This window comes from Scyliorhinus canicula, chromosome 9 (genome assembly GCF_902713615.1).
Source record: "Scyliorhinus canicula chromosome 9, sScyCan1.1, whole genome shotgun sequence".
Classification (NCBI taxonomy): domain Eukaryota; kingdom Metazoa; phylum Chordata; class Chondrichthyes; order Carcharhiniformes; family Scyliorhinidae; genus Scyliorhinus; species Scyliorhinus canicula.
Window position 1 is genome coordinate 101679710 of NC_052154.1, and position 24209 is coordinate 101703918.

The window sequence follows — 24209 nt, forward strand, 5'->3', positions numbered from 1 at the left end:
AGACCTTTACCTACGGCTACCTCAAATGCTACTAGCTGGTGTGTCTGTGCCCTGCTACGAGTTCTGCCTTCTGTGAAGTGTGTCCTCACTTCCTGTCCTGGTCTATTTATATGGCTCTCCCGTGCTCCCTCTAGTGTTTGCTCAGTTGTATTGCATCTAGTTAACTTGAGATCACCACATCCCCCTTTTTCTCTTTACATATTTTCTGTACATCGTTAAAGAAAATTGTAGATCCTGTCCCGGTGTATTTATAGCTCTCCCTCTAGTGTTTGCTCAGTTGTATTGTATCTAGTCAATCTACGATCACCACATCCCCCTTTTTCTCTTTACATATTTTCTGTACATCGTTAACGAAAATTGTACAAAACAGTTACTTATGATATGCGTATCTATACAAGTGATGGTGCTATTGCATATTTTACAAAGCCAATGTATTTATGTGTCCAATCTTAATAAAAACATTTATGAGTCCAAACTTGATGAATTTGTTCAGAGCTTTTTTTCTTTTTGTTGTTGATGACGTGGTGATATTGATATTGCAACTCCGTTGTGAATGTTGTTGGTGTTCCTTGTTATTTTAAGTACCCAATGCGTCATACCGAGGTGTTTGCATGGTCACATCACTGATGTTGACTGGCATGGACTTTTTTCTGTGCTTGTGGTATTGATTTATTATCTCATCCGCCTTGGATGCTGGTGTGCTTGCTTGTTCTGGAGCAGATGTGAGTTTGTGCGATTCGTTGTCATCCCATGACATGTTTGTAGTCTTGTCATCGTTTTCAGTGTGCTGTGGCATTGTCCTTCATGTGCCGAGTAGTACCATTGTGTACAAGTCGTAGTTTCATTGCTGTTGTTTCTGTCGTTCCTGTCTTTGTTGTTTTCGTTGCCGTACTTGTTGCTGTTTTTGTTGTTTCTGTCTTTGGTGTTGTCGCCGTCGTTGTTCCTGACTTTGTTGTCTTCATTGCCGTTCTTGTTTCTGTTCTTGTCGTTTCTGCCTTTGGTGTTGTCGCTATCTTTGTTCCTGACTTTGTTGTTTTCGTTACCGTTCTTGTTGTTTCTGTCTCTGTCGTTGTCGCTATCTTTGTGCCTGACTTTGTTGTTTGTCTTGTCGCGCTTCATGTTGCTTTTGTTCTTGCTGTTGTTGTTCTTGTTTCTGCTGTGCTTCTTGCTATTGTTGTTGGTCTTGTCGCGCTTCATGTTGCTTTTGTTCTTGCTGTTGTTGTTCTCGTTTCTGCTGTGCTTCTTTTGACTTTTGTTTTTCTTGTTATGCTCTATGAGTGTCCCGTGTGGATAATTTGAGTCATTGAACATTTCGTCTCGAGAATGGTGAGAATGATCTGATGTTGCATCGGTGCTGGTGATATCCATCATGTGTGGAGGATTTGATTCCTCATCTTTGCTTTCTTGGTGCTCCTCTTCTGGAGTCAAATTCTTCTCGATTTCATTTGACGCGGTGTCTCTGGATTCTTGGTGCTCCGCTTCTGGAGTTAAAATCTTCATGATTTCTGTTGATGTTGTCTCACTGGACTCCAGGTGCTCCTCTTCTGGAGTCAAAATCTGCATGGTTTCTTTTGGCGTGGTCTCTCTGGACTCCAGGTGCTCCTCTTCTGGAGTCAAAATCTGCATGGTTTCTGTTGCCGTGGTCTCTCTGGACTCCAGGTGCTCCTCTTCTGGAGTCAAAATATGCATGTTTTCTTTCGGCGTTGTCTCTCTGGACTGTTGAGTGGCCCGACTCTGTGCTTCTGTACAGACAAGCTGAGAACTGTCAGTCTCGCTGTGATCCTGTACGTCGAGTGTGATCACCTTGTCACTGTTTTCGCATGCAGTAGGTAGAGGTACATTGTCTTCTTCTTGTTCATGTGAGCTTGTTAGACTTTCATAGTCTGCTTGTGGTTGCTCAGATACGGCGGGTTGACCTTCATGGTCTTGTTCATGCATGGTGTCAGTGGTTAGATGTACGTTGTCTTCTTCTTGTTCATGTGAGCTTGGTAGACTTTCATAGTCTGCTTGCGGTTGCTCAGATACAGCGGGTTTACCTTCATGGTCTTGTTCATGCATGTTGTTTGCCAGGGAGTGTTTGCTTACATCCCTGTTGGAGTCTTTCATCACTCGCACTGTGGAGCCTGTCATCGCTCGCTCTGTGGAGTCGTTCTGTGCTCTCTGTGTGGCGTCGTCTTCGTCTTGGGTATTGCTGTCATCCAATGTATCGACGAGCTGCCATGGCATCATGGTGTTGGATTCATCTACCACGAGTAGATTCGTGTTGAGCTTTGCAACGGTGTCGCTGATGCTGTGATCAGCATATCCAAATAACTCAGCCATCTCTGAGTAGTATTCTTTGAAACCCAAATCATCTTGGTTGGCTTCTTCTACCACGAGTTGGTTCGTGTTGAATTTTGTGACCGTGTCGCTGATGCTGTGATTAGCATATCCGACTGACTCAGCTGTGTCTGAGTAGTATTCTTCGAAAACCAAATCATCTTGGTTGGATTCTTCTACCACGAGTTGATTCGTGTTGAACTTTGCGACCGTGTCGCTGATGCTGTGATAAGCATATCCGACTGATTCAGCCATGTCTGAGAGGTAATCTTCGAAAAACAAATCATCTTTTGTTGTTTCGGAATTCTTTTTGCTCTCTTCACTTTGGGTGATGTAGACTGCTTTTTCCAGGGTGTTGTGCGAGTTATTTTTAACTGCTGGTTTAAGTTCAGGCGTTTTTCTGTGTTCTGAGGCAAGAAAATTTGCTTTTACCACTTTACGTGTCTTGTTTTCAATTTTCGGGCATTTCCCTTTTAAGTAGGCGTGGTCGGGATGCTCAGACGTCATGACGTCATGCGCAGGAATGAATTGCGCACGCGCAAATTGGCCTTCCTCCTTCACTGTGCGGTTTTGTGTCCATTGCGCATGCGCATAACGATCCGCGACCAAAACTTTTTTTAACTGCGCATGCGCGGCTTCCGGTTCCGGCGCATGCGCAGACGCAATTTGTAGTTTTTTGCTTGCCCAAGACTGCAAAATGTGCTCCGACGCCATTTTATCGCGGATTTCAGCGTTTTTTCTTTCTAAAAGTTGTAAGTTACCTTTTCTTTCCGATCTGGACTGGATTTCAGCGTTTTGGCTTTGTGAAAAATTCATGTTATTTCTTCTTTTTGATCTGTACTTTTCATTTGCGATTTCTTGTTCTTTTCGTGATTTTTTAAGTTTTGCATCACATTGGGCAGCAGGGTAGCATGGTGGTTAGCATAAATGCTTCACAGCTCCAGGGTCCCAGGTTCGATTCCCGGCTGGGTCACTGTCTGTGTGGAGTCTGCACGTCCTCCCCCTGTGTGCGTGGGTTTCCTCCGGGTGCTCCGGTTTCCTCCCACAGTCCAAAGATGTGCGGGTTAGGTGGATTGGCCATGCTAAATTGCCCGTAGTGTCCAAATAAAAGTAAGGTTAAGGGGGGGGGGTTGTTGGGTTACAGGTATAGGGCGGATACGTGGGTTTGAGTAGGGTGATCATTGCTCGGCACAACATTGAGGGCCGAAGGGCCTGTTCTGTGCTGTACTGTTCTATGTAATCACTCTCTGTGCAGTTTGGCCTCTGAGCATGCCTTGCTGTTCAAATTCCTTACAGTACTCTTCAAATTTGTTTAGTATTGTTTGTAAGCTGTTTCTGTCTTTACCTTTTGAGTATTTAAATCCATTATAAACTTTCCTAGCTTCATGTCCTTCGATGAGTATTGCTATTTTAATTTCGTCTGAGGCTGCTGCTGCATCATATGCTATGATACCGAAATCGAACCATTGTTTAAACATTTTCCAGACACTTCTTACATTGCCAGTCGTGTCCAGCTGAAGTGTGAATCCAAGGCACATCCTCCCATCAGCGATGTCTTCCCAAGTCGAATGTCCAGTAGGAGATTTCCATGCCATTTTGTTCTTTCTGTATCTGCCACTGAGTTGTCCTGTAGTAAGCGTCTGAAGCCACTCCTGGGTACCATGTGTTGTTCCTCGTGTCTTAATAAAGCTCGTAGTCTCAAATGTGGAGAAGATGCTTTATTGTGAATTTGTTCTCTCTTCAGACCTTTACCTACGGCTACCTCAAATGCTACTAGCTGGTGTGTCTGTGCCCTGCTACGAGTTCTGCCTTCTGTGAAGTGTGTCCTCACTTCCTGTCCCGGTCTATTTATATGGCTCTCCCGTGCTCCCTCTAGTGTTTGCTCAGTTGTATTGCATCTAGTTAACTTGTGATCACCACAGGCCAGAACTGTCATTCTCCATAGCTATCTTAAAACTAATGGAATTATGGTCACTGGTCCCAAAATGATCCCTCACTAACACTTCCATCACCTTCGCTTCATTATTCCCCAAGAGGAGGTCATGGTTTGCCCTGTCTTGGGTCAGGCCATCCACATATTGAATGAGAAATTCTTCCTGAATACACTCAATAAATTTCTCTCCATCCAATCCCCCAGAGCTATGGCTGTCCCAGTGAATGTTGGGAAAGTTAAAGTCCCCGACTATTACCACCCTATTTTTCTGGCAGCTATCTGTAATCTCCTCACATATTTGCTTCTCGATTACCCGCTGACTATTTGGGGGCCTATAGTACAGCCCTATCAAAGTGATCTCACCTTCTTATTGTTTAGTTCTACCCATATAGATCAGTGGGTGAACGCTTGGATATATCCCCTCTCTGTACTGCTGTGATGTTGTCCCTAATCAAAAATGCAACTACCCCTCCTCTCCTTCACCTCTTCCTTGTTAAACCCGCTCCAGCCAAGCACACTCAAAAGTGCTACTTCACCTCTTTTCCGTTCCGGGTCGGCACCTATCCCATATCATTACGTTATCCTGTGTCTTAACCCCTCAATCAACAGCACACAAGTTGTGGGAAGAAGGGCATATCTCGAAGAGGGCTCTTCCCAGCAGGTTGATGGAAAAAGTGAAGTTGTATGGGGTTCAGGGTGTACTAGCTGGATGGATAAAAAAACTGGCTGGGCAACAGGAGACGGAGAGTAGTGGGGGAAGGGAGTGTCTCAAAATGGAGAAAGGTGACTAGTGGTATTACACAGGGATCCGTGCTCAGACCACTGTTGTTTGTGATATACATAAATGATCTGAACGAAGGTATAGGTGGTCTGATTAGCAAGTTTGCAGATGATACTAAGATTGGTGGAGTTGCAGATAGCGAGGAGGACTGTCAGAGAATACAGCAAAATATAGATAGATTGGAGAGTTGAGCAGAGAAATGGCAGATGGAGTTCAATCCAGGCAAATGCGATTTGATGCATTTTGGAAGATCCAATTCAAGAGCGGACTATATGGTCAATGGAAGAGTCCTGGAGAAAATTGATGTACAGAGAGATCTGGGAGTTCAGGTCCATTGTACCCTGAAGGTGGCAACGCAGGTCGATAGAGTGGGCAAGAAGGCATACAGCATGCTTGCCTTCATCGGACGGGGTATTGAGTACAAGAGATGGCAGGTCATGTTACAGTTGTACAGGACTTTGGTTAGGCCACATTTGGAATACTGCGTGCAGTTCTGGTCGCCACATTACCAGAAGGATGTGGATGCTTTAGAGAGGGTGCAGAGGAGGTTCACCAGGATGTTGCCTGGTATGGAGGGTGCTAGCTATGAAGAAAGGTTGAGTAAATTAGGATTGTTTTCGTTGGAAAGACGGAGGTTGAGGGGGGACCTGATTGAGGTCTACAAAATTATGAGAGGTATAGACAGGGTGGATAGCAACAAGCTTTTTCCAAGAGTGGGGGTGTCAATTACAAGGGGTCACAATTTCAAGGTGAGAGGGGGAAAGTTTAAGGGAGATGTGCGTGGAAAGTATTTTACGCAGAGGGTGGTGGGTGTCTGGAACGCTTTGCCAGCGGAGGTGGTAGAGGCGGGCACAATAGCATCATTTAAGATGCATCTAGACAGATATATGAACGGGCGGGGAACAGAGGGAAGTAGACCTTGGAAAATAGGGGACAGGTTTAGATAAAGAATCTGGATCGGCGCAGGTTGGCAGGGCCGAAGGGCCTGTTCCTGTGCTGTAATTTTCTTTGTTCTTTGTTCTTTGTTCCCTGTTACACCCATTCCAGCCAAGCGCACTCAAAATACGGCTTCACCTCTTCCTCGGTTAACCTGCTCCAGCCAAGCACACTCAAAGTGTGACTTCACTCCTTCCCCGTTAAACACTCCAGCCAACCACACTCCTGCTTCATGTTCATTTTAAACTAATTTTTATTAAACTACTTCTTAATTCCTTTCAGGATCAGAAGCTGCCATTCCTACTCTCGCCAACAATTAGGCCTATATATGTTTGTAATTACATAAAATAATATAATTTTTGTTTTCACTTTGTTGACCAATCGGTCACAGATACATCTTTCCATGTTTCCACTGATCGGTGTTACTATCAAATAGCTCTTCTGAAAAAAAGTTTCATATTCACAGAGAGGACACCCTCCTTCATGTAGTGTGGCTCTACCACTAAACTCAAGTGGTACATCTAAGGACAGTCTTAGACATCCAAAATTGAGTTCACAAGGCACTGTAGACCATCAGCAGCACAATTTTAATGTGATACCCTTCACTCCATGAATATCATCAATCCAAAAATCAACTCTGGTCCAATAGCAGTTCAGAACCATCAGAAGGCATAAAGAATGGATTATGAATGTAGAGAATATTATGACACCCTGGGAAAGTGCATGGTCAATTCCAGCCCCATTTATCGCTGAGTCACAACACAAGTGAGTTAACCAATAATTCTCTTAAAACTACCTGAAACTTTGGCCCTTAACTGTCCAACAATTACAGTCACCAGGTTTATAAGGTTAAATACAATTATAACAAGAACAAATATGAAATATGCAGTAAATACAGCTGCTTAATGACAATGGACAGCATGGTAGCACAGTGGTTAGCACTGTTGTTTCACAGCTTCAGGGTCCCAGGATCGATTCTCGGCTTGGGTCACTGGCTGTGCGGAGTCTGGACGTTCTCCCTGTGTCTGCGTGAGTTCCCTCCGGGTGCTCCGGTTTCCTCTCACAAGTCCCGAAAGACGTGCTGTTAGGTAACTTGGACGTCCTGAATTCTCCCTCAGTGTACCCGAACAGGTGCCTGAGTGTGGCGACTAGGGGATTTTCACAGTAACTTCAATGTAATGGTAATGTAAACCTACTTGTGACAATAAAGATTATTATATTATTAAGAGCTAAAACCTGACTCCCCTTAAATTGCTCTGCCCTCTAACACACATACACATAAGACAAAGAAACACAGAGAGGTGGAAAGGGGTAAAAATAATAAGGAGTAAGATCAAAGGATAAGAGTCTTTGCTTCATATAAATTTGTTAGTGCACCTTCTTCACACAAGGAGTGTGGATTAAAATCTGCTTTACATCCTGTAACGATCTTCCTTACAGTTAGCAATATCTTACTCACAGCTTTTCCAGGACAGGCCACTGGCTTCACATCAGCCTGTTCTGTTGAGAGAGTTATCAGATTATGGTCTCAGCTTGCATCAGCCTTTTCTGCAGTGAGAGTTACCAGATCTGGGCTCTGCTGGCATCAGCCTTTTCCGCAGAGAGAGGTGGTTCTCACCGTGATGTTTTTGGTGAGAATTAACTGGTTATTTCCGGAGAAAACAGTGTGGGAAAAAGAGAGGTTTTCTCCCTTAGCTACCAAAGTGAAACTGAAAGCTCTTTCAGACTTTGAACCATTTCAGTGGGAACAGATCAATTCAACACCTGTTACCTGGCAGAGTAACAGCTTTTAGGCCAATTCATTGGTCACCAGCCAAATCAGTCAAACCGAGTCATCCTGCTACTGAAATCCGCCATATTAAAGGCACAGGCAATGGCTTCCTTCTGCTTGAATTAAAATGGCAGGCCATAAATCATCCATGGATCAAAAATGTAATGGCAAAATAAAAAAATGAAATAAGGGAATCAACGGGAACAAACAGGAAGGACCCTTAAAATACGTTATTGCACAGGGTTACATCTGTGTTAAACACTAAATTAAATGGATAAGCAATTTTCACAACTAAGAGAAAACAGCACAGCTCTGTGCAGCTACCACATTGAGTCAAAAAAGGGGATAAGACAATCAAAGAAATTAGCAGGAAATGTCCATTAACGCCACATCCTCAATCTTGCAGATTTAATAACATGAGTACAAGAACAAGGCTGAAATGTCTGAGAGTGTTTTCAACCCAAGGAGCCAAGTAGATCATCTATTTGACATAATTTTAAGGTCTCTTTAATCGGTGATGCTGATTAATTTGCTCCACACGACATTGAGGAGTAACTGAAAACAATGTCCTATACATAAAAGAAAGGTTTAATTTAAGGTGTCTAATTAAAGATTTACTAACCTCTTCTCAAGCAACAATGGAAGGAGTGATCAATGGTGCCACTAAATGATACTTAATAATAATCTTCTCACCATGCTTACTTTGAGTTCTGTTGGAACCATATAGTTGATACCTTGTCAGAGCCTTAATCCACACATTGACATGAAAGGCAAGGTTAACAGTAGCTACCCTTGATTTCAAGGCAGTATTTTGAGCATGGAGCCAATGAATTCTCGAAAAACTGATATCAGCAGGGGCCAAAAGGCAAATTTCCCAGTGGATTGAGTCATGCCAGACTAATAGGAAGATTGTGGTCATTGGGCTCTCAGATCAATGTTGCTACAGTTTCTCAAGCCAGTGTGTTCATTGCAAATTCACTAGCTACTTCATTAGTAACCTTCTGTCTATCATAAGACTGAAATAGGCAATGTATTAATTAATTCTGCAAGATTCAGCTAGTCACCTGCACGTTCCCCTCCAAGTCACACACATCCTGACTTGGAACTACCTCATCGTTCCTTCACTGTCACTGGCTCAAAATCCTGGAACTCCCAACCTAATAACACTTGGGTGCACCAACAGTACATGGGCAAAGTCTCCCTCAATAATTAGAAACATAAACATTATTCAGGACAGAGCTATTTTTTTGATGAGCGCCCATGCCACTGGATTCAAAACTATCACCATTGCAATGAGGCTGTAGTACATATGGTGTGCAAGGTGCATTGTAGGAACATGTCAAGCTTATTTCAACAGTGTCTACCACTACTGAGTTGTATATCCAAGAAAAACAAATGTAACAAAGAGCATGAGAGCTTCAAGTTCCTCTCCAAGTCATATATCCTCCTGGGCATACTTTGTCACTTCTTCACAGTTGCTAGTTCACTATCCTGGACTTGCCTAACATTCTTGGAGCACTACTCCATTAGAAGAGCAATGGTTTAACAGGAAGGTACAGCATCACCTTCTCAAGGCAACCAGGGATAGGTAATGAATGCATTTGGTTTCCCAAATCCTAAATACAAATAAAACGGTATGAATATACATTACTGGACAGTGAACCCCGGTTAAAAGATACACCAATCTGCATTAGTATGAAAAAGTTTCCAAAAAGTTTAAATTTACTAAATTCCTGATGGCTGTACCATTATTTATTAGAAGCTTATCAATTTTCCTATAGATTCTGAGAAAAAATGCAAGGAAATATTTGAAAAGGTTAATTAAAATAAAAAAGGAGAACGTATGAGGTTGATGATGCACCATGCCTTTTATCATGGATATAGGGGCTGGAACATAAAAGTTAATAATGTTAGGATCTCCACAGTTAGGCAATTCAGAATAAATATCCAAAACCAATCACGGTAACTGTGCTCATCACTTGAACAGCTAAATAGGTATTAGTTACAGGTAAAATCCACAATATTCGGCAATAGCAGTTAACCCACTATAGGGTGTGTGAGTTTTAATTATTTTTCATATTGACATTGATATTAGCTACTTACTATTTGATTGGCTTAATGAGCATGGGTCGCAATCTTTATCTTGAGCAGATTGACAATGTTCAGTAACTCTCCAGGAATCCACAAAACTACTAGCCGTTCCTTCCTGAATTCCCATACTGCTCCTGAAATCGTTTTGAGAGACTCCATCAAAATTGCCACAGAGCCCTGAAAGAGAATAATATTCATAATAGCAACAACTGATATAATAAAGATCTCATAACTTTTACAACAGTAAGTAAACAAATGAAGAAGTTTGCATTAGAACATAAAATTATACAGCACAGTACAGGCCCTTCGGCCCACAATGTTGTACTGAACTAGTCTGTAACTAAGATCAAATCAACCTACTCCCAATCATTGTAGTGCACTCCATATGCCTATCCAATAACCACTTGAAAGTTCCTAAAGTGCCCGACACCACTACCATAGCTGGGAGTGCGTTCCACGCCCCAACCACTCTCTGAGTAAAGAACCTACCTCTGACATCCCTTCTATATCTTCCACCATGAACCTTATAGTTATGCCCCCTTGTTACAGCTACATGCACCCGAGAAAAAAGTCACTGAACGTCCACTCTATCTATCCCTCTCATCATCTTATACACCTCAATTAAGGCACCTCTTATCCTCCTTCGCTCCAATGAGAAAAGCCCTAGCTCCCTTAACCTTTCCTCATAAGACCTACCCTCCAATCCAGGCAGCATCCTGGTAAATCCCCTTCGCACCCTTTCTAATGCTTCCACATCCTTCCTATAATGAGGTGACCAGAACTGCGCACAATACTCCAAATGTGGTCTAACCAAGGACTTGTACAGTTGCAGCATAACCTCACGGCTCTTAAACTCAATCCCCGTGTTAATAAATGCTAACACACTAGGTTTTTTTCACGGCTCTATCCACTTGGGTGGCAACTTTCAGAGATCTATGGACATGAACTCCGAGATCGCTCTGCTCCTCCACATTCTTCAGAACCCTGTCGTTAACCCTGTAATCCGTATTCAAATTTGTCCGACCAAAATGAATCACCTCACACTTATCAGGGTTAAACTCCATCTGTCACTTTTCAACCCAGCTCTGCATCCTATCAATGTCTCTTTGCAGCCCACAACAGACCTCCACATTATCCACTACTTCTGTGGAAGCCGTCGTTCGACCCTCGGATGGCGAATTTGATTTTCTCCATTTGGAGAGATTCCGAGAGGTCGGACAGCCAGTCTGCAGCTCTGGGTGGTGCTGCTGACCGCCAGCCAAACAGGATTCTACGGCGGGCAATCAGGGAGGCAAAGGCAAGGGCGTCCGCCCTCCCCCCCAGGAATAGATCTGGCTGGTCTGAAACCCCGAAGACCGCCACTATCGGGCATGGCTCCACCCTCACCCCCACCACTTTGGACATAGCCTCGAAGAAGGCTGTCCAGTACTCCACAAGTCTGGGGCAAGACCAGAACATGTGGGCGTGGTTGGCCGGGCCTCTCTGGCACCGCTCACATTTGTCCTCCACCTCCGGGAAGAACCTACTCATACGGTTTCTCGTTAAGTGGGCTCTATGTACCACTTTTAGTTGCGTCAGGCTGAGCCTTGCGCACGTGGAGGTGGAGTTGACCCTATGCAGTGCTTCGCTCCAGAGTCCCCACCCTATCTCCATCCCCAGGTCGTCCTCCCATTTCCTTCTTGTTGCGTCCAGTACGGTGTCGTCCCTGTCTACCAGTCGGTCATACATGTCACTACAGTTCCCTTTCTCTAGGATACTTGCGTCCAGTAGGTCTTCCAATAGTGTCTGTCGTGGCGGTTGTGGGTACGTCCTTGTCTCCTTTCGTAGGAAGGTTTTGAGCTGCAGGTACCGTAGCTCGTTCCCCCCAGCTAGCTGAAATTTCTCTGTCAGTTCGTCCAGTGTTGCGATCCTGTCGTCCGTGTATAGGTCCCTGACTGTCAGTGTCCCCCCGTCCTGCCTCCACCTTTTGAAGGTGGCGTCAGTCAGTGCTGGTTTGAACCTATGGTTGTTGCAGATGGGAGCCTTGTCCGACATTTTGTACAGGCCAAATTGCTGCCGCAGTTGGTTCCAGGATTGGAGGGTGGCTGTCACCACTGGGCTGGTGGAGTGTTTTTTGGGTGGGGATGGGAGTGCTGCCGTGGCGAGGGCCCGGAGGGAGGTTCCCATGCAGGAGGCCTCCTCCGCACGCACCCACTCGGCTTCTGGCTCCTGGATCCATCCCCTTACTCGCTCGGCTGTTGCCGCCCAGTGGTAGAATTGTAGATTCGGGAGGGCTAGCCCCCCCCTGGATTTTGTTTTTTGTATGACCTTCTTTGGGATCCTAGCATTTTTACCCCCCCATACGAACGCCATGATATGTTTGTCCAGCGCTTTGAAAAAGGCCTTGGGGATGTAGATCGGAATGGATCTAAACAGGAAAAGGAACCTGGGCAGTACGTTCATTTTGATCGTCTGGACTCTCCCCGCGAGGGAGAGCGGGAGTGTGTTCCATCTTTGCAGGTCCTTTTTAACTTCCTCCGTCAGGCTGGTGAGGTTCCATTTGTGGATCCCTTTCCAGTCATGGGCTATTTGGATCCCCAGGTAGCGGAATTTATTTCGGGCTTGTTTGAACGGCAGGCCCTTTAGTGCTGCCCCCCCCCCCCCCCTACTCCACCAATCTTGGTGTCATCAGCAAATTTATTAACCCAACCTTCAACTCCATCATCCAAGTAATTGATAAAAATCACAAATAGCAGAGGACACAGCACTGATCCCTGTGGTACACCGCTGGTGACTGGGCTCCAGGATGAAAATTTACCATCTACCACCACCCTCTGTCTTCTATGTTATAGCCAGTTACTGATCCAATCGACCAAATTTCCCTCTATGCCATGCCTCCTTACTTTCTGCATGACCCGACCATGGGGCATCTCATCAAACACCTTACTAAAATCCATGTATATGATATCAACTGCTCTACCTTCATCTATGTACTTAGTTACCTCCTCAAAGAATACAATCAAACTTGTGAGGCAAGAGTTACCCCTCGCAAATCCATGCTGACTATCCTGGATTAAGCTGCATCTTTCCAAATGATCATCAATCCTATCCCTCAGGACCCTTTCCAATAATTTACCGATGACCGAAGTGAGACTAACTGGCCTATAATTCCCAGGGTTATACCTATTCCCTTTCTTGAACAAGGGGACAACATTCACCCCTCTCCAGTCTTCTGGCACTATTCATGTAGACAGTGAGGACATAAAGATCATTCTACCAGCATTCTACCAATTTATTTTTTGCATTTGATCTACTTCAGGATGTTACTAATTTGACTGAAAAGTATTCGTGTATCTTTCCCGAATGGATTACAAAGTGATAAGCTATTAACTTGCACAGATTACAAGGTCCCAGTTTCTATTCTGCTTTGTGTTGAACCAGCTGATCTAAACCAGGTTAGAACCCCACAGAAGTCTTGGCTGATACATATGTAGTGAAATTAACCGGGAAGATTAAACTTCCACTGCTTAGAGCCTTCAGTGTCAGGGACTTGGGCCCGGATATGTAGGATATACCTCGAATTACCTCAACATTTAACCTGCAAATGTTACACTGTTTAATACATGGTCTAACTGAGCTGAGCCACACTGCCCCCTCCAATTGCTCCCCCTGCTCTGACTACCCCTCCAACTCCAACCACCTGAACACCCCACCAACCACTAGATTATTCCCTGACCCAAGCCAACTGACCAAGCCAACTTACAACCCAATCCAAGTACAGCCCCCAATACCCCACCTGATCAACCCACCTACCCCCCCACATGGTTCGACTACTCATTCACCCATTTATCCACCCACTCGCTCACTCTTCGATTTACCGACTTGCCCACCCTCCCATTCACTAACCCACTCACTTACTGAAAGAATTGAGATGTTTAAAAATTTACCAGAATACTGTAGTTACTGTTGTCAAAAAAGGGGCATATCCTGTCTTCATCCAACTTTCCTCGCACTTGGCAGTCTTCACTGTGGATGCCAGCTCTGACCCATCAATGCTTCAACCAGGAACAGAAGTTCCAGTAGTAAAATAGCAAAAGATTTGGGTCGGAGAAATCTTCACAGACAGCATTAATGCTCGCAGTATCAACGCTGACCGAGAGATCACGGCCAAAATATTTGTTCAATGCCTCTGCCATTTCTTCGTTCCCCATGGCACTTTTTCCTTATCTTTGCTGCTAAGGGACCAACCTTTACTTTAACTGCGATCTATCTTTTTATATGCTTGTACTCTTACAACTTTTGGGCTGAGCTGTGCCATATGGGTAATGGCATTACTGTGGGTGCAGTAAGCTGTACAATATGTAGAGTCAGCAGATTATAACGCCAACTGGCAGATAATGCTGATTTGACATCAGCATTGCCATTTGTGAACTGAAATGTTCCAGCTAATGCCCCCTCTGAACCTTGCACAAGCCCATCACCAGAACTATTTAAAGGATCATCAAATGCCTACAGTTTAGTTTTTGGTTACATTTTGTAGTCAATTCCTTTAATTTGAGGAGTGTTTGGTGCTTGCAATGGTTGTTTAAATTTGCAAAGCCTACTGGGTGTTGAGGAAGTTGAGTTCCTCCCAAACAAGGTATTCATTTGAATACAGCATGACTCGGAGAATGGGCAGAAGCCATTCAGAGAAAGACAAGTTGCTGGAATAGGAAGAAGGAGAAAGAGGCTCTCAGGAAGAAACCATATCTACTGAATCTGTTCAGGAAGAATTGCTCTTACCTGGGCCTCAGTAAGGAACAAAATGTCAGATGCCTATGCTTCATTCACCAAAATATACAATATACTACAGCTAAAATACAACCTGAGGCTGCCCAGGACCATGTTGCTAGTTGTGAAGGTGACCCTCGGGATAGGCTTTTGTGAGGCTAGTTATTTTCAGGTGGACATTAAAGATATTTGCAACACCTACAGTTTGTTGTTCACTGTTGCAAGAGAGGCCACTGAGGCTCTAATTATTGAGAGCTGAATACATTTCATTCTTACTTGTCAGAGAGTAGCAAGCAAAGTCAATAAACACATGGCTTCAATAGGTTTGTCGGCTTCCCCAGGGTGCAGGGTGCCAAAAATAACACTCAAATCAATTTGTGAAAATCATGGCCAGAATTCGATGCTCCCAACCTCACCGGCAGATTCTGAGGCAGGGGAAGCATCAGATTGTACAGACTGGATTCCCTCTAGGACACCATCCACCTAATCTGGTTGCAACATTAAACTGGGCAGGGCCTTGGACAGGACGCCCACCCTTGCTCCATTTCACCTACCCTGCACATCTTTTTGGGTTGTGGAGGGGCGATATCCATGCAGACTTGGGGAGAATGTGCAACTCCACATAGACAGTGACCTGGGGCCGGGATCACCCCGGGTCCTCGGCGCCATGAGTGACACAAAACCATTGATAAATGTGAAGAACTGAAAAATGCAACAACAGCAATCAACAATTTGTCTTAAGAGCAAGTAAAATAAAACACTGCTGGTAAAGCCAGATAACTGAATATAACTGAATTATTGATGATGTTTAGTTGTGGAATAGTATGGAGATTGTCACTGATACCATTTTTAGGTCTAATAATACCAGGATTGCTTGGAGAGAACTAATGCAAAAGTTTTCAAAAGAAAAGGTGATTGCTGATATCCTGTCACAGCCTTGACATGGAAAAAATACAATATTCATGTGATGTTTGCTTGCTTTCGAAAAATGATATGTACCCTATCAAATGTAAATTGAATGTAATCGTAATAAATGTTTAGAATTAAAAAGGGTTCCGAAAATGAAGCCATCTGTGGAAATTGATGGTTAATTTTTTTTCGGCAGGGAGGTATCACGATAGTGGGATATTAGAAATTGGGTTCAGAAATGAGGTCCAAAAATGAAGAAGACAATATAAAGGTTTGAGTAGAATGGAAAACTGCTAGCAGCAGAGGAAAAGGGATTTGCCCATACAAAGGCTCACAGGATCCCATTCAAACCTAACCTTGTTAGGGAATGTGATTCCACAAAGACCCATTGTCTTTCAGGACATTCCTGCAGGAACAGGCATCTTCCCATTCACAGAGTCTGAGGACCTAATAGTCTAATAATAGAAATCTAGTTGCATATGAATGGCCTAGTTACGGACTTTTGTGCAGATGGGAATGGGCTATCAGCCAAAGAATGGGAATAGATTGAAGTTTCACCATCTCAGAGAGAATCTTTGAAGGACTGGGTGGAGCCTAGAGAGCGAAAGAGAGAGAAGATCCTTTTGGGAACAAAGAGGGAGAGGAGCAGGTAGACAGCAGTGGAAGAGGTCATGACAAAGAATCACAGAAGGAAGTCATGATAATGCTGTCATAAAACAGTTACAGAGAAGCATGTCGAAGGTGGCCAGTCTGGTCAGGAAACGTACAAGCAAAAAGATACAGCCAGCCATGAAACAGATCATGGGAAAAGCCAGAGTGAGAACGTTTTGACAAAGGATTCTGAAAGAGATGTCCCTAATAGAAGGAAGATTGTTTCCAAAATCTAAGTGATAACCTTTGCCTGGATGTGTAAGTGGGGCAAGAATTGTGTTTCAGGCCAAGTATTCACGTTTAAAGTTAAACTATATCTAATCTGTGAGTGTTAGAACTGTAAAGTTTCAAAGATAAATAGTGTTTTTCTTTCTTTTAATAAAGTTTTGTTTATAAAATAACAAAGCCCCATTTCTTACATTATTATTCCCAGAACAAATCTATCTTTTCTGTATGGTCTTAAAAACTTTAAAACGTTACGTGCCTCGTTCAGTATCTTAACCTTTGTTGAAGTCTAACCAGGCATCCGTAAAATATAGCAGAAATGTTGGGGAACATGGGGTTCCAAAGGGAGAAGCTGAAGGAAATTATTATTAGTAGAAAAATGGTATTGGGGAAATTGATGGGATTTAAGGCTGATAAATCTATTAATGTACATAGTAATGTACATCCCAGAGTATTTAAGGAAGTGGTTCTAGAAATTATGGATGCCATGGTGGTCATCTTTCAAGATTATATAGACTCTGGAATAGTTACTAAAGATTGAAGGGTAGCTAATGTAACCACACTATTTAAAAAGGAAGATAGAGATAAAACAGGATTATAGACCTGTAAGCCTGATGTCGGTAGTGGTTTCGGAAACTGACTGAGTATAATGATAATCGCTTATTGTCACAAGTAGGCTTTAATGAAGTTACTGTGAAAAACCCCTACTGTGAAAAGTGGCAGGTGACAGAGTGGGGATAATAGGTAATTAATCAAATTGGCAGCTGGTGACTAGTGGTGTACCACAGAAATCTGTGTTGGGGTCTCAATTATTCACACGTTATTAATGACTTGGATTATGCCATATGTCATATATTGAAAATTTTCGGATGATACAAAGTTAGGTAGCACTATAGATGCCGAGATGACAGCATAGACTTGCAAGGATTGGCAGACTAGGTGAATGAGGAAAACTATGGCAGATGGAATTAATGTCGGCAAGTCTGAGGTTATTCATTTTGGATCAAAAATGGTTATAGCAGAATACTTTCTAAATGTAGTGAGAGTATCTTTAAGAATTGGGTGTTTACTATTGCAGTGATGTCAGAGAGTGGGTGGAGTTGGGCTGTCTGTCAGCTTTTTACTTTTGTTTTTGAGCAGGCTGCAGGGTGTGTTTTAGTTTTGTTTTCAGTGTTGGAGCTGAAGCCACCCAGCAGGTGTACTGCTGTTCTCTCTGCCATCAAAAGACTATCTCTGGATCATTTGGTGAATTCAGAATTATAAATGTTTTCAGTAGTGACTTTAATCTGATGCGCTTCTGATAAAGGTTTTTAAGTCGTATGGATGTTAAAAAGGAAAGCTTAAAGAATTACTTAGTTTTGTATTCTTTAGGGGTTGTATTTGAATTAATGGTTGTTAAGATGTTCACTGTATGTTTTAAAAAGGTTCACTTGAGTTCATAGCATAAACATTGTTTTGCTTTAAAAAATACTTTTCCATTTCTGCTGCACCACACCTGTAGAGTTGGCCCTGTGCTCCCATACCACAATCTATTAAAAGTTATGGGTTAGGTGAACTCCATGATACACTTTGGGGTTCTCCAAACCCGAGCCCAGAGCAAATTGGTGGCTCGAGGGGGATAAAAGTCTATCTATTGGATTGGCTTAGTGAACTTAAAGACATTGAGGGGTGAGCATATTGTGGTTTCTTTTTCAGGTGTGGTATTCTAGTTTAAGTGGGGAGTGTGTTGTGGACAAATTCTCTTTCAGAGGTTCAGAAGTTTTTGGTGGTCGAGACGGTCACATGCAGTACCTTACAGACAGACCAAAAAGCAGACTGCTAGATTTGGCAAAAACATTGCAGCTCACATTACCTGACAAAATGCGAAAAGATGAGGTAATTATGGCGGTGGCTAAGCATTTAAAATTACCTGAGATACAGTTCGATTCATTGGAAATAGCAAAAATTCAGCTGCAAATTTAAAAAATGGAACATGAGAAAGAATTAAAGCAGCTTGAATACGAAAGAGAGAGAGGAAAAAGAAAGAGCAAGAGAAAGAGAGAGAGGAAAAAGAAAGAGAGAGGAAAAAGAAAGAGAAAGAGAGAGAGGAAAAAGCAAGAGAAGAAAGTAAAACAGAAAGAATAGCCGTCGCAGAACAAAAAGGAAGAAAAAGGGAGATACAGAGCAGGGAAAAGGATAAAGAGAGAGAGTTTGAACTTCGGAAAATGGCCATGGAACATGACGGTCAGTTAAAACTGGCAGACGTAAAGGGAAACATACAGTTGGATAATAGTGATGAGGATAGTGAGAAAGAGTGTCATAGTTGAAGGCGTGGTGGGAATCTATTTAAATATGTCCAAGCATTGCCAAGGTTTGATGAGATGGAGCCTTTTTTAATCATTTTGTTTGAGAAGGTAGCTAAACAAATGAAATGGCCACAGGACAGGTGATATTACTGATTCAAACAAAGATGGTAGGTAGGGCGAGTGAAGTGTTTGCTTCACTACTGGAGGAGGTATCTGGGACGTATGAGGAGGTTAAAAAATCCATCTTAGGTACATATGAACTTGTGCCTGAAGCCTACAGACAAAGGTTTAGAAATTTAAAGCAAGAATTTGGTCAAACATACATGGAGTTTGAAAGGCTCAAACAGTGGAAATTTGATAAGTGGATAAGGACTTTGAAAATAGACCAAACGTATGAAGCTCTCAGAGAAATTATGCTTCTGGAGGAGTTTAAAAATTCAATTCCTGATGTAGTGAGATCTCGTGTGGAAGAGCAAAGGGTAAAACTGCGAGATTAGCTGCAGAAATGGCAGATGATTAGGAATTAGTTCATAAATCAAAGCTTGGTTTCCGACTTCAGTTTCAGGCTGTGAGAGATGGAAACTGGGGAAAAGAGAAATACTCAAGTGGTAAAGGTAAAGGTGATCTGATGGGAGATAATGAGAGTGTACCTCAGATTAAAAAACGAAATCCAGCAGGGTGGAAAAGAAATGAAAAGTTTCAAATGTTTTCACTGTAACAAACTAGGCCATGTATAGTCACAGTGTTGGTGTTGACGAAAAGCACTGGGAAGGCTGATGTGGTAAAACAGGATAAGACAGGTTTGTTAAAGTGGTAAAGGAAAGCCCAAGTGAAGCAAAGGAGGCGCAAAATATTGTACAGCCTGATCAAGAAGTGATTGATAAGAAGATGCCAGATCTCGTTAAAGAATTTACTTGTGTGGGTAAAGTTTACTCATGTGTATCAGGAGGAGCAGGTAAAGAAGTCACAGTTTTAAGAGATACGGAAGCTAGTCAATCTTTAATACTAAGAGATGAGGAGTTATGTAGTTTGGGAAGAATGTTGCGAGAAAAGATGGTAATATGTGGAATTCAGGGTGAGAGGAGTAGTGCTCAATTATATAAGGTAAGGTTGGAAAGTCCAGTGAAGAGTGGTGAAGTGGTAGTAGGAGTAATAGACAAACTATCTTGTCCAACAATACAGTTTATCTTGGGTAATGATATAGCTGGATCACAGGTGGGAGTGACGCCTACTGTGGTTGATAAGCCAGTGGAAAATCATACAATTGAAGTGTTGAAGGACGAAAATCTGGGATTTTTCCGGACTGTGTAGTAACAAGGTCGCAAAGTCACAGGTTAAGACAAGAGGAGAAATCAAAGAGTGAAGATGAAGTCGAAGTGCAACCGTTTTTGATCAGATGGTTGAAAAATAACAAGAACAGGTGGTGGATGAGGCGGATATTTTTAGTTCAAGAAAATAGGCAGAGTTACAACAAAAAGATAAAGACATAAAACGGATGTGTCAGCAAGCATACACAGAAGAGGAATCTGAGTGTATACCACAGTATTATTACCGTAAAAGTAATGTCTTGATGAGAAAATGGAGACTTTACATATGCAGGCGGATGAAAAGTGAGCAGAAGTTCATCAAGTAGTATTGCCGGTAGGGTGCTAGTTCCACATGAGGGACCAGTGGGAGGTCATTTGGGAATAAGGAAAACTCAAGCTAAAATCCAGAAACATTTTTATTGGCCTGGACTACATAAAGATGTAGTTAAATTTTGTCAATCATGTCACACATGTCATGTGATAGGGAAACCTCAAGCAGTGATAAAACTAGTGCCCTTAATACCCATTCCAGCATTTGAGGAACCTTTTACAAGGGTCCTAATTGATTGTGTAGGACTGCTTCCGAAAGCGAAAAGTGGAAATCAATATCTTTTGATGATAATGGATGTGTCCACTAGGTTTCCAGAGGCCATACCATTACATAATATTACAGCTAAAAAGATTGTGGAGGAGTTACTTAAATTCTTTACTGGATATGGACTACCCACAGAAATACAATCAGATCAAGGATCAAATTTTACCTCAAGGTTATTCAAAGATATTATGGTTAGCTTAGGAATAAAACAATTTAAATCAACTGTGTACCATCCAGAATCGCAGGAAGCATTAGAAAGATGGCATCAGACATTAACGACAATGTTGAGGGCTTATTGTCATGATTATCCAGAGGATTGGGATAAAGGAATTCCATTTGTACTGTTTGCAATTAGGGATGCACCTAATGAGTCAACCAAATTTAGTCCTTTTGAACTAATTTGTGCTCATGAGGTAAGTGGACCACTTAGATTAAGGAAAAATTGGTGAGTGAGAAATCGGAAATTACATTATTGGATTACGCGTCAAATTTTAGGGAACAATTAAATAGATACTTGAAAGTTGCACAAAACATGATGAAACGGGTCGCAGACAAGAAATCCAAAGTTCGTAGTTTTGCCAGTGGAGATAAAGTTTTAGTGTTGTTACAGTGGTAGGTGAGCCTTTAATAGCTAGGTTTTGTGGACCTTATCAGATTGAAAAGAAATTAAGTGAGGTCAATTATGTGGTAAAATCACCAGTTAGATGGAAGACTCACCGAGTGTGTCATGTGAATATGCTTAAAAGGTACTTTGAAAGGGAGGTGAGAAAAAGGAGGAGGTTTTAATGATTCTAACTCAAAGTGACGAACCAAATCCAGATGACTGTGAATTTGACATACCTCAAATTAAATTGGAAAATTAGGATGTTCTTAAAAATTGGGATAAATTGTTGAGTTACCTTCCAGAGGAAGAGTTATTGATATTGTGTGGGCAAGTTTGTAGAGATAAATTGGGAAGTACTAAAATGACTATACATGATGTAGATGTGGGAATTGCTGTTCCAATCAAACAACATTCATACAGACTTAACCCTTTAAGATTGGCACAGATTAACGAAGAGACTGAGTGCCAGGGGGCCTGAGTGCCAGTGTGGCACTGCCAAGGGTCAGGGGGCAAGGGGACCATGCCCATGAACTGAAGGTGGAGGGGTGGTTTGAAGTGTCAAAAATAAGCCACTTATTGTCACAAGTAGGCTTCAAATGAAGTTACTGTGAAAAGCCCCCAGTCGCCACATTACAGTGCCTGTTCGGGGAGGCTGGTACGGGAATTGAACCCGTGCTGCTGGCCTTGTTCTGCTTTACAAGCCAGCTGTTTAGCCCACTATGCAAGACCAGCCCCTCTAGTGCAGGGCAGATAAGTAGGGGCCTCCGGGAGGTTGGCGGGGCGATGGGTGCGGGTTCTGGAAGGCAGGGGATGCTGGAAGGGGGCTTGAGGAGGCCTGAAGAGGAGGGACCCCACAGCGGGGTGTCCTCACTTGGGGGTGTGGGCTTGTGCCTATGTGTGTGGAGTTGTTGTTCATGACACATGTGTTAACCACCCCCAATACCACCCTCACCCCCAGAAAATCCTCACACCACCCCCACACCACAGCACCTCTGCTCAACAAACCACCACCACCCTGGGGTCTAATCATGCATCTTGTCTTGTAGCAGCTGCTGCTGATATCGCGGACCGGTCTGGTGTCCCCCGCCCCCAGCCAAATTCAGAGAGTGCCCTGGGTGCTGACCAGCAACGAGGACACTGACACAGAATGGAGCCATGAACCCGAGATCCAGAACAGCCCACAGCTGGAGTCTGGGGATGAAACTGGTTTCGTGTCACAGTATCTCCAACACCCTCTACCATCCCAGAGACACTCCACTCATCTCGGTTGTGCACTTTAGTGAAGAGTCTGCAAAGAGGCTCCTGGGACACTACCTGGTGTTCACCACACACATGGTCCGGTACAACAGGTGGAGGCAGTAACTCCCGAGGGGGCGGACAGTCGGAGGGTAGGCCCACTCCAGGGACTAGCTGCCGTCCAGATGGGTTTTGGACTTCTGGAATGGACAATCCCATCGATTGTGAAGATGCAGTCACAGAGCCAGGGACTGCATGAGGGGTTTTCGGCGGGCATCCAGCACCTGCCGGCGCAGGTGGAGGAGTCCGGCCATGTGCAACCCTCTCGAGCAGTTCAGCGCCTGGCATGGGTGCCAGTTGTGTAGCAATCTGGGCTGACTGGAGGAATAGTGCTACAGTGAAAGTATGAATTAATCCATCTTAAAAGAGGGCAGCAGACATTCGGTGGCGGTCATGGAGTGAGTGATTGCACACAGGACAGCTTCGGCTTGAAGGCATTGGTTTTCGCATTTTTTACCCATTATCTGGGTAGTTTCGGCAGAAAGGTGGAGCGGAAAGGGTAAGAGAAGATGTTCTTCCATGGATTGGCATGTCTACTGGCTATCAGACACGGCAGAAGACAGTGCTGGACCTGGCTAAGGAGTTGGGGGAGACGTGTGGCGCAGCACCACGTGTGAGAATGGCGGAGGGGAAGGGTCGTCAGTGGTGCGAAAGCCTCAAATGGAGTAATTAACGAGGTTTATCAAGCAGGAATTTCAACAACAGAGGAAGGAGATACACAGTGACTGGTCGAGGGCAATTAAGGGAGCAATGACAGATCTTTGAGGATCGATGGATTGGGTGGAAAAGTGCCTCGAAGCGCAGGCAGTGACAATCCAGGAGGTGGAGAAGGTGATGTCGCACCATAGCAACTGGATCATGTCTTTATGGGCGGAGGTTGGGATCCTGAGGGATGTGTGCAAGTCTCTGCAATAGAAGGTGGAGGAGCAGGAGAACAGGTCCAGACGACAGAATTTGCTGATCGTGGATCTGCCGGGAGGTGAGGAGGGAATGAGCACCACAGAGTACTTTTGAAGATGCTGGCCAGGTTGGTGGAGGAGAAGGTGTTGGATAATGCCCCAGAGGTGGACCAGGCCCATAGATCCTTGAAGCAGAAGCCGGGAGCAGGGGAGCCGCCGTGGGCAGTGATTGTGCCAATGCACATGTTTTGGGCAAAGAAAACATAGAACATAGAACAGTACAGCACAGAACAGGCCCTTCGGCCCTCGATGTTGTGCCGAGCAATGATCACCCTACTCAAACCCACGTAACCACCCTGTACCCGTAACCCAACAACCCCACCCCCCTTAACCTTACTTTTTAGGACACTACGGGCAATTTAGCATGGCCAATCTACCTAACCCGCACATCTTTGGACTGTGGGAGGAAACCGGAGCACCCGGAGGAAACCCACGCACACACGGGGAGGACGTGCAGACTCCGCACAGACAGTGACCCAGCCGGGAACTGAACCTGGGACCCTGGAGCTGTGAAGCATTTATGCTAACAACCACGCTACCGTGCTGCCCCTAAGAAGATCTGAAGTGGGCCAGGGCGAAGCTAGTCTGTGAATGACAGGGTAATCAAATCCGGATTTACCAGGACATTGGATTGGATTGGATTTGTTTATTGTCACGTGTACCAAGGTACAGTGAAAAGTATTTTTCTGCAAGCAGCTCAACAGATCATTCAGTACATGGGAAGAAAAGGGAATTAAACAAAATTCAAGAAAATACAAGAAAATACATAATAGGGCAACACAAGATATACAATGTAAC

General features: G+C 43.7%; 1 protein-coding gene across 1 annotated transcript in view; it reads right to left on the reverse strand.

The window, feature by feature from the left end:
• Window positions 1-24209, reverse strand: part of LOC119970925 (mucin-6-like) — a 238661-nt gene that overhangs the window by 158239 nt on the left and 56213 nt on the right. The window contains exon 10 of the mRNA XM_038806035.1: window positions 9844-10008. Coding sequence (XP_038661963.1) covers window positions 9844-10008 — 165 coding nt within the window. The remainder of the gene's footprint in view (window positions 1-9843; window positions 10009-24209) is intronic.